This window comes from Acomys minous, assembly GCF_964271855.1.
Source record: "Acomys minous genome assembly, chromosome: 16".
Classification (NCBI taxonomy): domain Eukaryota; kingdom Metazoa; phylum Chordata; class Mammalia; order Rodentia; family Muridae; genus Acomys; species Acomys minous.
In genome coordinates this window covers 20,437,790-20,453,168 of record NC_140498.1, presented here as the reverse complement: position 1 = coordinate 20,453,168, position 15,379 = coordinate 20,437,790, and the positions used below count along the sequence as shown (strand labels likewise).

At 50.2% G+C, this 15,379-nt stretch overlaps 1 protein-coding gene across 1 annotated transcript in view; it reads left to right on the top strand.

The window, feature by feature from the left end:
* Positions 1-13,518, top strand: part of ADAMTS2 (ADAM metallopeptidase with thrombospondin type 1 motif 2) — a 210,015-nt gene extending 196,497 nt beyond the window's left edge. Inside the window, exons 19-22 of the mRNA XM_084763280.1 lie at positions 405-612; positions 2,894-3,023; positions 3,919-4,008; positions 10,186-13,518. Coding sequence (XP_084619406.1) covers positions 405-612; positions 2,894-3,023; positions 3,919-4,008; positions 10,186-10,646 — 889 coding nt within the window. The 3' untranslated portion in view covers positions 10,647-13,518. The remainder of the gene's footprint in view (positions 1-404; positions 613-2,893; positions 3,024-3,918; positions 4,009-10,185) is intronic.
* The last annotated feature ends 1,861 nt before the right edge of the window (positions 13,519-15,379 follow it).

Genomic DNA, 15,379 nt, shown 5'->3' with positions numbered 1-15,379 from the left:
ATCCCCAGACCCTCAAACCCTGGCAGGATGCATTTCTGGGCCCAGGTCAGAGAAGATGGCAGGGTAGGGGGACACACAGGGACAGAGGCTCAGGGACTCCACAGTGCTCTTGAGCTTTGCTGGGGTTGGGGGGTGGTTCATAACACCATCAGAAGATGAGGCTGCAGCCAGATCCAGGACCCTGAGGGGATAAACAGGGAGCAAAATCCGTCAGGCCACTAGCCCTAGCAGAGCCTCCCAGACTCTGACAGGCAGGGGAGCTTCTGAGCCTTGGTTTCCCCTTCATGCAAGCCTACACAAATGAAGACGTGCAGGAGGGAGCAGTCTGACCTCTGTGTTCTCACTGCCCACCTGGGCCCCAGCCAGATGGGTTCCCTGACCACACTGCCACTCTGCCCTGGCAGGTGGGTCACTGGTGAATGGGAGCCTTGTAGTCAGAGCTGTGGGCGAAGCGGCATGCAGGTGCGCTCCGTCCGCTGCGTTCAACCTCTGCACAACAACACCACCCGCTCTGTGCACACCAAACACTGCAACGACCACCGTCCTGAGAGCCGCAGGGCCTGCAACCGGGAGCTCTGCCCCGGGCGGTGGCGGGCTGGGTCCTGGTCCCAGGTAAGCTGTCCTCTTGGCCCCATGCCCTTGACCCCAAACTGAGCTTGGATAAGACTGAGGTTAGGCAGGGGCGCTCCAGTTTTGATACAACTCCTGTGCCCCAGGCCACAGCTTAGGTTTCAGGGCACCAGTGGGAGGCACACCACAGAAGTTCCAGGGTTTCCACCAGGGAATATGATGATGATCTCAGGTCCCAGAAGGAAGGAAAGCAGATACTTGTCATGCGTAAATGACACTGCTAGTTTAAACTGCCTGGTAAAGCTAGTATCCAGCCTGTCCCGAGACCTCAGGCATGCAGGAGCTTTCTTATCACTCAGAACCTTCTGTGGGTTAGGTCCCCCAGAAACTGCACAGGAGCCATTCTTCCTCCAAACAGACTGCTGTGTAAGAATGTGAAGAGCCTGAGAACCCCAGGTCTGCTGTGTTGGCTGCCCGCTCCCCCCCCCCCCATACACACACACACACACACACACACACACACACACACACACACACACGTGAGGCTGCATGGCTAGGCTGAATGAGGCGCAGAGGCAGGAGTCAGACGTGAGACGTGCTCAGCTGCCTCCTCCCCAGGGTCATGAAGCGGTGGCAGGCAGGGGTGGGGGTGTGGGATAGAGGGTGCCCGAGCCATGGGTCTAGAGAGAAGGTTAGAGGAGGGTCTGCCAGCGCTCCCAAGGCTGGATCAGAGATGCTGCAGGAGCCCCAGCCTGCTACAGGCTGTCCTGGGCCTTCAGCATCCACTAGCTACAGAATCGTGTTGAACCATTCTCCAGTACTATAATGAGGGGCTCCGAGCACCTTTTGCAGGGAGAGCTGTGGGCAGATATGCTTTATATCCTTGCCTTGGAAGGGCATTGGTTCCTTTCGTTGTCTAAGTTACCCTGTCTTTGCTTGGAAGCTGACACACACACACACACACACACACACACACACACACACACACACACACGTCATTATGTTTTGTTCTAATTCACTTACCTTCCCCGGCTGCCTTCCCCTCCCTTTTTCTTCTCCCTAAATAGTACTCCTCAAGAGTGTCATGACCTTCACGAGCATACACACACACACACACACACACACACACACACACACACACACACACTTCCACATACGGGAATAAACAATTTGTCTTTTTGAGTCCAGCTTATTTTACTTCATATGATCTCTAATTCTGTCCATTTTTCTTTTGGGGGATGGTGGGGAATGTTACGATTTTGGTTTTCCCTAATGGCTCAGTAAAATTCCACTGTGTAGACTCTAGGAAGATGGCTCCAGTGGTTAAAGCGCTTGCTGTGCAAGCAGGAAGACTGGAGTTTGGACTCCCCGGCACCCGTGTGGATGTCTGGTCGGCATAGTAACTTGCCTATTAGTCCCAGAGCTCGAAGTCAGAGGTGGAACCCCAGAAGCAAACTGCCTAACTAGATTAGCTGTGTCAGCAAACTCAAGAGCTCAGATGAAAAACCCTGGCTTAATGGATGAAGTAGACAGTGGTCAGGAAGACTGTGGACGTTGGCCTCAGATGTTCACATGCACACACACACGCGCGCGCGCGCGCACACACGCATATATATGTGCCACGTTTTTCCTCTTTCTGCGCATCTGTTGATGGACAGGTAGGCTGGATCCATTTCCTGTGCCAGTGCAGATATAAACAGATGTGCAGGTACCTCCGTGGTATGTTGATGTTGAGTCCCAGGAGTGATGGGCCGTATGGTAGTTCTGTTTTTACTTCTTTGAGGACTCTCCTTCAGGATTACTGGCAGTGTAGAGGGTTTCTAACTACTGTGTAATAAGGATTCTTTAGGCCATGGGCTTCGAGGTGTAAGGCCATGGTATTGACGTCATCAACTTTATACCCTTATGGGGGAGGACTTTATGACATATGGCACCATGATGGAGCACACAAAGATTGACTCCATGGAGAGGCAGGCAGCCAAGCTCCAAAGAGGCCAGGAGAGGCCTCCCACCAGGGTTTGGTCCCTCTTCTACCCCCACACTGGGGAAAGAGCTTCCAATACACGGGTCAGGAATGACATACTCAAATCATATCCAAATCATGGGAAGAAGGAAGGGTCCGGAAGTTCTGGGCATCACAGTAGCCCTGAGAGATGGGCATGTGCATTCTAGGACAGCCCCCGTGGGACAAGACCCACTGTCTGCCCCATACCATCTCCCATGGGTCCCCAGTCACATCCCTGGGGATCATGGGATGGTCCAACTCTTCGAGTCTGGAGTCCAGTATGGGAGGTGACCCTGACTGATGGTTCTGTATCTACAGTGTTCGGTAACCTGTGGCAACGGGACCCAGGAACGGCCAGTGCTCTGCCGCACTGCAGATGATAATTTCGGTGTCTGCCGGGAGGAGCGGCCAGAGACAGCAAGGATCTGCAGGCTCGCACCATGCCCTCGTAAGCCCTGTGCTGCCCCTCATCCCCCAGCATGCAGCTGCCTAGGAGAGGGGAGGTGGGGACCTGGTGCAATCAAATTCTGCTTTTCTTCCAAATTGCCTGGGTTGGCCATGGGTGAACTTGAACTTGAGTACTCCCAGCGAGCACTGAGACTTTCCCAGAAGTCTGGAAATGGGATTGGGGGACAGGCTGTTGACACATGGGTGTCCTCAGACAGGCCCTGGTGTGCACAGAGGAGGAATCTCAGCCCATCCATCCATCCATGCCTTTGTGGCATGATGTTACAGCCTTAAACTCCAATGACCCACAAAGCCACAGCATGGCAGGAGTGTTGCGGCCCATGCAGTAGAGACGCCAGTGTAGGAAGGGGTGCCCATGCAGTTAGGGGTGTCCTGTGTTCTTTGAGAACAATATTAGGGCACTGGGCAGGTACCTCATCCAGAGTTACATGTGTTTCAAGATCTCGGTCCACATAGCAACTCGTGGCTAGACCCCTCCCCCAACCCCCACTATTCTCTTCTACAGAGGATAGTGTGCAATAGGTTAAGTGACACTCCTGTGCGTGGGGGGGGGATTGGGGGAGTGGGAGGTGGGGGGTGCGTGAGGTGTTTTGCCATCCCCACGATGCTTCTCCAGTGCAGTTCTAGAATGGCAAAGAACCCTAGAACTAAGGTTGGGTACAGAGGGTGAACACGCATGGCGTGCATTAGGTGTGTGGGCAATTGGTGAGACACTTGAGTGCAGCTGGGTCCCAGGATGCTTGGCAGAGAAGCAGGAGACTAGACCAGTTTATGCCGGCACAGGAGCCGTGCCCTCCTATTACTCCGGGCCTCAGGATGAAATGCATGAAGGGTGCCCTGGCAGCTGCAGCCTTTCCCCCCTCTTTTCCTTCTAGGGAACATCTCAGATCCCTCCAAGAAGAGCTACGTGGTTCAGTGGTTGTCCCGGCCTGACCCTGACTCACCCATCCGGAAGATCTCGTCAAGTAACCGACCTGTTTATAACTCTGCCTCTGCCCTCCAGTGCATGCCCTGCGCCTTGTGGAGCTTGCCTTGGGCCCCCCTCCTCTCTCTCTATGGAAAGCTTCCCTGACTCCTACTGAGTGCTCTCTCGGGTGAATCTGTTTTCTCCGGGCCTGTGTGCTCGGCCTGCTCCTCCCCGAGCTTGTACCACTTGGTTGGCGCGAGTGAGGGCTAGCCTCAAGGAGGCCTAGTCTGGGAGACACTGGCCTCTTGTAAGGGGCGGCCAGGACCTGGTTTTGTGATGGCTTGTAAAGGGGCAAAGATCTGTTGTGGTGCCGGAGGGGCCTGAGGCCACTGTGCGAGTGTGACCACCTCGCCATGGCGACCGCCTCATTGGGCCATATTCCTCCAGGCTGAAGCTGCGGGTCAACTCCAAGGGGAAGCCAGCCCCATCCCCTTTCAGACGCCACCCACCATTGAGGTGAGGCCACAGGGGTCTCTATGGTGTGTGCGTTTTTTTTTCTGCGTCTCCCGCGCCGGGGTGACAGACCCCCAAGTTTCCTGCGGTGTCAGGGGCTTCCCGGCTGCTGCTGCTGTCGCTGCTGCTGTCGCCCTTTGCTGAGTGTGTCCTTTTCCGACTTGTGAAACCATGGCCTGCTTCCGTCCGGCCTTTGCACCCAACCTATATGGCCCTTGGTCCCCGTCCCCCTGTCCTCTCCATGGTCCAGTCATACGGAGGAGGAGGCAGGGAGAGGTGTCCCTGAGATGGGACATTATGGACACACCACCACTTCCATTTTCTGTCCATTTGCTCCAATGGCCTTTTTCTCACCGTGTGCATATGACCCGTTCAGAGGATTGAAAGTGAGACTGATTGTTTGACGACTGACTGACAGATACGGATGTGCCTCACCTACCAGTGTGAACAACTACAGAATACCTCAATTTTTATTGCTTTTTTGTTTTTGTTTTTGCTTAGAAAAACTATGTAGAAGATGCCTTAAAGTTGAAAGCTAACAGAATTGGCTGCTAACCCCAGCCTTAGATGGGGGGGTGTGATCCGAGTAGGAGGCAGGCACTAAAGATCTAAGGGGATCCCACCCATTTTGCCCACCTTTTGCCAAGGGTAAGGTTTCTAAATCCAGTTGGCCTTGCTCCCTCCCTGAGCCGTCTGTGTGTGAAGGGACTTAGCAGGCATTCCGTCTGTCTCTGACAAAAGGGGTCCTCCTCTCATGCCCACCTGGCCAGTTGGCGCTGACTGTTTTGTGGAGACCCCCCCTACACACAAGGGGCTCCCACAGCGCGGCCTTACACCCAGAGGGTGACACACCTGGGTCCTTAGCCGTGACCAATGTAGCACTCCCAACTGACAGTCCCACCAGCCCTACCTGGCCCCAGTCACCTTCATCTATTAATAATTCTAAGTCCCTGCTGGACCACGCAGCCACGCCTCCTCCTGCTCCCCTTGGCACTAATTACTGTTATGTAAATAATTGGTGTGTAACTGCAAATTAATCCTCTCACGACTGTTAACTTCCAACTTTGACGAGGCAATGTGAGTGACCTGTGTGGTTGCAGATGGTGCGACACGGTCCTGGGCATTTGCCTCCTGTCTGTACGCACTTTGCTTTATCAGGGATATTTTATTAGTGTTTTGTATGTACTTAATGACGTATTATGTAGGTTCCGTTGTTGACATTGCTTTTCTGTTGTTGGGTTTTTTATTTTCTCCTTTCTTTCTTTCCATGAGACATTAGCGTGTGCCAAAGTGACTGTGAAAATGACCTTTTATTCTTACTAATGATGGAAAGACGTCTTGTCATGCATCCCACAAATAAACTCAATAAAAGTTCAGTTCAACTGGGAGCTTGGGTTTGGTCAGCTGGTGGCTTGTTCCCTTCACCTTCCCGGCACTCAGCACTGAGGTGGCATGTGACACCATCCTGTAGCATGAGTTTACCTGGTTTCTGGTTCCAGTGACTTCACTGTCCCCCACCCCACCCCACCCCACCCCACCCCACCCCACCCCACCCCACCACCTTACCCAACATAGAAGTTTAGGGCCCATCTTCCTTTAACACATAAACCAAAGAAAATTTTCAGAATAGGATTGCTTCACTCCACCTTGACTGTTGAGCTGTCTTTGTAGAAATGTCTAGGTTTTCTGCTCCTGGGTGCTGCCCGGGGTGGCTTCTTCCTTTTGAGCGGATCAGAGCAGCAATGTGGGGTCTAGGTTATATCTCCTGAGCCACTGTCGCTCCTCACCCTGCCTTCATAGAGTAAGTGCCCATCAGCCAAGAGGTGGGGGGGGGGCGTCTTGGCAAAATCAGTTTAGGAGAAGCAAGGCACTGGTCATGCGTGTGTGTACATATATGTGCACATCCCTGCCTGCCTGCCTGTGCCTCCCAAGGTCTGCTTTCAGTAGCCACAGGGCTTGTGTCCTGTCGCCTTCTGACAAAGAGCAGGCAGTGGATCAGGACTCAGCAGAGACTCTCCACCTTTGTTTTGTCTTATCCTGTGGGCGACGCTCCCGCTCCACGCTTATCTGTGCTAGGGAGCAGTAAGAAAGTTCACGAGGTGGTGAGAAAGAACAACAGGAGATGACCCAGCATCTAGGAAATGGGGGCCCAGGCCCCCAGACTCCAGAGATGTCACAGACGCGGTGGTAGGGTCCACTGCCCACAACTCTGCTTGTTAACCAAAGGAATCATAGCTGAAACGAACCAGGAGGCCTGAGGGTAGGCGTCCACAGCAATGCACCCCGCAGTCCACCTCTCCAGAGTCAAGATTAGCTGGCCCCTAAGGGAACCCTGCATTAGTATTCGGAGTGGCCAGGACGCCACATGCACAGGGCAACATCCAAGGCCCATGATGGAACAGAAGGTGCCACTCACTTTATAAATTAGTTTCATGAGCTTTAGAATGGCAAAGCGGGTTCATGAGCCCTCCTCTCATTTACTGCCATGAGTAATGCTCCCTCCCAGCAGTCCTTTCCGCTTCTGTTTACCCTTTGTGATGTTAGGGAGAGATTCTCACCTTGCTCCTTTCCCAACATCCATCACACTTTACTTTCTCTCCAACTTAGAGTTCTGCGCAGGACTACTCCCCCCTAGAGATTGGGGGAAATTGGAATTTGATTTCAAAATTGACTTCGGTTTTTTTTTCTCCTCACGTTTGAGGTCATTTATGGTACTTGTCTTCCATGAATGATACCGCTATCAATTTTCTCCTAAAGCAAAGGGATAACTTTCAAAAGGCACTTGAGAAAACTACTGGGAGGAAACAAGTAATAATCCAGATGGAATTCAGATACCACCAAGACCGGGGTAGGGGCACACAGATGACGTAATGCCTCCCATCCAACTGCTCGCCGGGGCTGGCTCTGCTTAGCTTTTACGGTGGCTTTATGAACAACATGCTTGTTCTCAATGGTGTATCATCATTCCTTAGAAGCCAATAGTTTGGGCCACCCTTGGTGGCGCACATCTTTAGGCTCAGTACTTGGGAGGCAGAGGAAGGCAGATCTCTGTGAATTCAAGGCCAGCCTGGTCTACACAATGAGATCCTACTTAAAACAAGTGAACAAAAACAAGGGTTCTTGCTAGTTGTTGCCCCTAGGAATGGAATGGAGGATCAAATATCATAGAGCCAAAATTATCCTGGCAACCTTTCACCAGCCAGAGCCTCAGGACACACGGTTCGGCCTGCTGCAGGTATCCTGAGAGACAGCTCCTTTATCTAGGAGAGTGGTCTGGTCCTCGGTATTGTTTAAAAGACACAACCACTGGCGTACTTTCAGTAAGGATTGCAATTACCTCTTGATCCTGCAGACAGTTATAGCTTAGGAATAAGCTGGCCTAGTATTTGCATATATTATATGCAACTCCCCAAATAGCTTGCATCACCTCCAGATTCCATATACTTCCCAATACAATGTAAGCACTGCATACATAGTTGTTTCGCTGCATTGTTTACGGAATAATGGCCTCAAAGGTGTCAGTTTAATGTAAGGTTTTCCCCCAAATCCTGTCCATGGTTAAATGCATCCAAGGATGTAGAGCCTGTGGGTACAGAGGGCTGACTGCTCTTAACCAGTGGCTTTTTAATTCACTCATTGGCTTGCTTTGATACTTCAAAACTGAAGCTCTGTAGTTGAGTCAGAGGAAATCAGACAGAGAAGTCTACCTGGTAAGCCAGTGGACGCAGAGCATCCTGCAGAAGGAGATCCAGACCCTCAGGGCTTTCTCCATCAACTGAACACAGTCTTTGTATCACCTCCTAATCCAAGACTAGCCTTGAGCCAGAGCCAACCAACATTTTCTGCAAAGAGCCAGACAAACAACAAATAGTTTAGGCATTGGAACCTCTCTGGCCTCTGTCACAGCTGTGCCACTGTTGTTGTGGTAGAAAAACAGTCAGTGGTAGTAAATGGGGTTGTGTTTCAATAAAACTTTATATTTATAAAACCAGGTGAAAGGATGGATCTGGCCAATGGGCCTTATAGCTCTCTGACTTCTACAGTCCCCAGGACTGTGGTCAGTGCTTATATGCTGTTCAGCATCAGTAGCTGCCAAGAAGACAGAATAGGGGTGGGAGGACAGCAGGTGGGATTCTCGACCCCGCAATCTCAACATCAAATGCAATGTTCTTTATATTCTTCATATATTGAGCATCCTTGAAACACTTCATCTGAGGAAGACACTACCAGTCACCATTGCTGTTGGGTCCAGCCCTCAGCCTGAGGCCTATGTGTTTCCCAGTATGTGGTGAGCACATGTCTCCTTTCTGTAGTAGGGCAGCCTGGGCCTCTCCTCAGAGGCCGCTTTGCTTTTTTGTCTTTGCTTTATGCGCCTGCAGCTGGTTGCGTTTTCTATTTTTTGGACCACCTCAAAGCTCAGCGCTGCCTCTGGTGGAATACATCTCTACAGTTTTCTTGACTATGGCTTTGTTGACTTAAAACCCAGAGTTTTCCGATTTTGAATACAATTATTCTCATGTATCTGCTTCATATTTATTAAGTGTATCCTTCGGCTCACCTTCAGGGTTGCTTCACATACCGCCTGGGGCTCTGTCTTGGCACTTTCATGGTGATGGAAAAGCCAGGCTCTGGTCACCTTATCTGATAGTTGAATGTGAATGTATCAGCTGGACAAGTGTGGAAAAGGCAGTGAACCAGGAAGCCACAGCCTGGGAGATTTTCTGTCCTATGAGAGGCCAGACTGTGCTTGCCCTGGGGGACTCAAAATACCCCTGTGATAATGACTTGTTACTTTACACTGAGTGTGTTTTATAAATCATCTTGGTTTAGGTTGTAGAATGAGCTAGTGGGAGAAAGAGAAGGGAGAGTGACATTTGGGGGGGGCCACTGGGGGGAGGGGGAGAGAGAGGGGGGGAAGAATTGGCTTAATAATTGAGCCGCAGACAGAGCTGAAGATTGATTGGCCAGGGAAAGAGGGGGTGGGGATTCTGAAGAGAGAGTCAGAGCTCTCCATGTAAACGGGGCATGGATGATCAGTTTCTTGAGTGGGAAGGAATGGGACTGTGCTGCGCAGGATTGGCCTCATGAGAAGGCATTGAGCTTGTCTAGGAAGTTACCAGTGTGGCGGGTCCATGGACCGGATGCAGCCATGGCAGAAGAGGATGGATCAGATAAGTCTGGGCAAGCATCCCAAGGCCTACACAAGTCTAAGTCTTTAGTCTCTGACAGACACACCTTGGGAAATCAGGTCAGAGCAGGCAGCACACCGTGAGGCCACACTTGAGGGGGCTGGGCTGACTGTTACTATAGTTACCACCTGTAGATTACCAGTAGAGTCAAATCCTGCCACAAAACTACACTAGGATGTCCTGTGAAAAACCCTGCTAAGTCCCATCCTTAAGGTTGAACTTAGAGTCTCTCTTAAGAACAAAAAGGTCTCGTATCTGTCTCACCCTTTGAGATATGCTGGAAAAACAGGTTCCGCCGGGGATCGCTTGCAGGAGGGGAGCACTCCAGGTGTGTGTGGGGGGGATGTCTGTGGATGCCGCCCTGCTCAGAGACTCACACGCTGCAATTACACTGACTCTCCGTGCAAGCTCACTGCCTCTGTGCTGCCTCTGGACTCTGTCACACGCCTCCTCCGGCAATCTGCACTCGGCGGTGGGTACACATCCCCCCATCACCTTGTCCGTTGGTTACTTCTCCTGCTCTTCTCTTTCAGAGGGCCAGTGCCAAGGCGACAAGTCAATGTTCTGTAGGATGGAAGTCTTGTCTCGCTATTGCTCCATCCCGAGCTACAACAAGCTCTGCTGCAAGTCCTGCAACACGCCCCGAAACCTCAGCCACACAGAGGATGGGGGTGCAGAGCCTCCACCAGGGAAACACAATGACATCGATGTGTTCATGCCCACGCTCCCAGGGTCCACTGTAGCTACCCAGGGGCAGTCTTCACCAGGGCCTCCCCTGGAGGTCCCCCTCAATGCCTCCAGCACCAATGCCACCGAGGAGCAGCCGGAAACCAACGCTGTGGATGTCCCGTACAAGATCCACGGTGTGGATGAAGAGGTGCAGTCTGCCAACCTGATCCCTCGCCGGCCAAGCCCGTATGTAAAGACGAGGAACCAGAGAATCCAGGAGCTCATTAACGCGGTGCAGAAAAAAGAGAAGCTCAGAAAGTTCTAATAAAATGGAAAGATTCGCATCAACAGCTTTTCCCCCCTTGCTTATAGATACAATCCATGGGCTAGAAAGTCCTGTGTTGTGGGAAGTGAAGCCAAAATTCCTGCTTCGAAAAAGGTTTGGAAAGCAGGGAAAGTACAAAAGAATATTTTGGGGGCGGGGGGAGGTGTGCCAATCAGCCTACTATGTATTTTCCAGGCTAGGGTAGACAAGAATAGGTTCCCTAGTTCCTATCAACGATGGGAGCTCAACAGGGATGACACAGAGAGAGAGAGAGAGAGAGAGAGAGAGAGAGAGAGAGAGAGAGAGAGAGAGAGACCTGGCTCCAACTTTCAAAGCACTAGTTGAGAGCCTTCATTTCCTTGATGATGACCAATTCCCAGACCAAGGGATGAAACCACTGGGGACAGTTAACTGACACGGTGTTTTATTTAACAGATCAATTGCCAGGGTGAGACCAGTGAAATGGAGGTCATGAGCCAAAATGACCTCAAAAGGCTAGGCAGATAATGGGATAAGTGTGGTACCCAGTACAGGACTCTGGCCGACCAGAGAGCAAATTCCATCTAGAGCTGTGGGTGGGCTCCGGCCGTAGCTGCCGGTGTGACTTGTCCCTTTCCTGCCACCCTGGCCTTGTCGTATGTTGTGCTTCCAGATACCTGCATTTCCTGTACTGTTTGTTTGTTTGTTTTTAAATTGTGAGGGTAGGGGAATGACCTGAGAGTTTTGAGTCTAGACCCACCAGTCTGTGACCTCTGGTCTCCATTTTAATTATGAACTAAGTGGCCGGTGCAGTTTGAACCCCTGGTGCTCGCGGTGTACAGCGTTTTGATCTCAGCTGAGCGTGGGCTGTGCACTGACGGAGTTCTTCCTAGGAACGTCACGTGGCCTCTGTAATGGGGGACAGGAGGACAGCTCCAAACCGGAGCCGTTGGGTCAAAGACAGCAATGACGATCTCTCTCCTCTCTGCTAGCCCTGGCCTTGGGCCAAGGCCCCAGAAAGGAGGGAAGACGGAGTCGTGTACTCTGATGGAATGACCCAGGATAGGGTCCAAGACCCAGGATCTCCCTTTTCTGGTGTCCCAGTACTGCCACCAGGGTAGTGCGGTGCCAGGCTGTGGGGCCTCAGGCTTAGAGGGTGGCTTTCGCCTCTAGTTTGACCTGGGCCCTGCCCACCTCCAACCTTTAGAAGTCCTAAAACCTGACAGCCATGGTCTGCAGTAGGAAGTATAGGGTGGGAGGTGGGAGTCCCACTTAATCTTCTTTCTTTAGAAGCTCAGATAGCTTTGGTTGGGGGTAAAATGGTGGTGGGTGAGCCAGATGTGAGTGGGGGTGGGGGATGAAAGGACAGTGGGGTGGTGAGCTTTGCCTCTCATTCGCTGGCATTTTGTGAATGTGCCACTCCAATCTTACACACACACACACACACACACACACACACACACACACACACACACACACGGTAAGACCCCAGGGCATGTTGGTGCTCTAGCTGGGCCCAGTTTGACTATAATTCTGAGGCTTCGCATGTGCACCAATGTGGACCTTAGGTCATTCTTCCTTAATGACATCCCCCAGCCCCGCCAAGCATGGAGTTAAGAATGCTGAGCCTGGGTTGATACCTTGTGGCTGCTCCTCCATTGAGTTTTGAGGTGCTAGGTGTGTGTGTGTGTGTGTGTGTGTGTGTGTGTGTGTGTGTGTGTGTGTGTGTGTGTGTTGGGGGGCAGAGTCTCTGGAAAGAAGTCAGAACTTAGAGACCAGCTAGATCAATGTTTAAGATGGTGCTTAACTTTCCTCCCAGAAAGTGGCCAGAGTCCCGCCATCCAGTCCCCTGCCCCTGCTTCCCGTACACACTCCTACCCAGCTCCCAAAGAACCAAACTGGAAAATATCATTTGACTGTCTCTCCTAGTATGTGGTTGAGAACAGTTTTACTCTCCCGCCTGTGAGGGCAAGCTGGGAGTGAATCCTGTGACTTGCCCTCTTGTTGACTCCAGGTCAGCTGGGTTTACTCATGGCTGGAAGAACTGAGGGCTTCCTGTTTGAGTCTGCAGTGAGAATATAGAGGAACGTTCTAGACTAGTACTAGCCAGGATATGATTGAGTTTACCCTTCCTAAGGGCTGTGGAATAGTGACACTCCATTGTCAGATCCCAGCAAATCGCGGCTCCATAGAAGCCCCACATGGGATGGCCTCAGCGAGACAGATGCCCTGAGGGAGATGAGGTCCCACATGACATCCTTGATACCTTGGGCCATGGACCTCTAGGCCTCTCTGGAGCTAGTGATGCTCATACACCTCTGCCCAAGGAGCACAGTGTCCACGGAGAAGCCACAAGGACCCAAGCACGGGACCATTTGGAGAATGGACTTAGAAAGAAACAACCCTAAGTTTTCTGAGCAGATCTTGCTTCTGAGGCATTCCAGTAACCCCACAGGCAGGTAGGTGTCCTCTAGAAGTGTCCAACACCATGTTGTCACCCAGACCGTCCTCCATCAGTCACCTAGAAAAATCTCCTAAGGTACCTGGGAGTCATTTCTCATTCTTAGGGAAAATGAGACCACACTTGAAGAAACTCCTTAGGAAACCCCGTGGAATCTCCTATATAAGCCTCACATTTGTATTTTAAAAGTTTTCTTTGGGGGTGGGGGGTCTGTATATAAAGTATATAAATGGTGCTCAATACCAGTGTTTGTCCCAGGTAACATTCTGACTCCTGTGTGACAGGTCGTCACCGAATGGAGCCAAACACGGTGCTCAAATTAAATCACAAAATTTTATCTGACACCAGACATCAATGTGTTTTTGTTCTGTACAGCAAAGTTTGACTCCTTCCTTTCATAACTTATTAAAGTGTCTGTGGTTTTGCAAATCATGACAGTGTTGCTTTGTTACCCTGACTATACTCACCCCCCAGCATGCACTTGGGCAGGAGAGGTGTTACATTGGCAAAGCTAATCTTGGGAATAAGGCTTCTGGGGCAGGGTGACATCTAGGAGAACTGGCTGTGGCTGGTCAAGTTAGCAGCTCCATGGTGGAGAAGTAGCACCCTTATCAAGGAATATGACTTAGCCAAAAGCCCCCAATCCAACTGTCGTGACCCTCTCTCCTGTGATTAGGGTTTCCAGGAGAAAATACTAGCCACTGAGCTGAATTTTAATTCCAGAGAAACAAGAAACATTTTGTAGTGTAAAATAAAAAACATACTTTAAAAAAAAAAAAGAATATTTGAAAATTTTCTGGGATTGAAATTTTTCTTTTTAAAGATTTATCTATTATGTATACAGTGTTTTGCCTGCATGTATGTCTGCATGACAGAAGAGGGCACCAGATCACATTATAGATGGTTGTGAGCCACCATGTGGTTGCTGGGAATTGAACTCAGGACCTCTGGAGGAGCAGACAGTGCTCTTAACATCGGAGCCATCTCTTCCCCTGGGATTGAAATTTTTAAACATATTTTTTATGTTTACTTATGCTCATTGGTGTCTTTCCTGCATGTATGTCTGTGTGAGGGTGTCAGATTTTGGAGTTACAGACAGTTGTGAGCCGCCATGTGGGTGCTGGGCATTGAACCTGGGTCCTTTGGAAGAGCAGTCAGTGCTTTTAACCACTGAGCCATCATCTCTCCAGCCCCACTGGAATTGAAATGTAAGTGAGAGCCTCACATGTGTATTTTCTAAATTTAGCCAGGCAACCTGTAAGCAGTACTGCACCTAGAAAACATCATTCTCTCTCACCCACTTGTGTGCTGGTCTGTGTGGGGGGTGGGGCAGGGTGGGGGATTAAAAGGCAGACTCCTCCATCTACTGTTGAAAAAACTCTAGGGGGTCTGTGAAAAGAATATGTCAACTGTTGGATGCCACACACTAGGATTGCCCCATATTTCAAAAGTTTGGATTTGTTATTCTAATAATTTCTAGCTTCATAGTATCTTCTTACATTATTAATTTGATAAATCTTTAAAATTCTAGATTGTAGATTTTAGTTTTTATTTCTGCTACAGTTTTGTCTTGTGTTTGGTTGGTTTCGTTGGGTTTTTGTTTGCTTTTGTTAGCATTTGGTTTTTTGAGACAGGGTTTCTCTGTGTATCTTTGGCCATCCTGGAATTGTCTCTGTAGACCAGGCCGGCCTTGAACTCATGAAGATCTGCCTGTGTCTGCCTCCCAAGTGCTGGTATAAAAGGCGTGTCCGCCACTGCCTGCCTTCTGCTACACTGTCATCCATTTCTGCCTCTCTTTTATAAAACCTCAGGCCATCTCACTATTTTGAGAGTTAATTTGGGACACATAGAAATGTCTAGTTGATACTGTCTTCTTGGTGACATCATCCAAAGATGAGGTGACCAATTTTGCTCCTAAAAATGACTTGAGGCTTCCCCTTGAATTTAGAGGACTGTGTGACCTTTCTCAGGTAGGAGGTTACACAATGATAAAGCGATTCCCTTGCTTTTAGATTTACCACATTGAGACATTTTGTGTTGGCTACATAGGTTTTTGCTTGTTTTTTTGAAACAGCTTTTCTCTGTGTGGCCTTGGCTGTCCTTGACTTGCTTTGTAGACCAGGCTGGCCTTGAACTCACAAAGATCTGCCTGCCTCTGCCTCCCTGAGTGTGGGGATTACAGATGTGCACCACCACACCTGACTTTAACTACATAATTTTTTAAAAAGATTTATTTATTTATTTTGTATATACCAGAAAAGGGAATCAGATTCCATTACAGATGGTTGTGAGC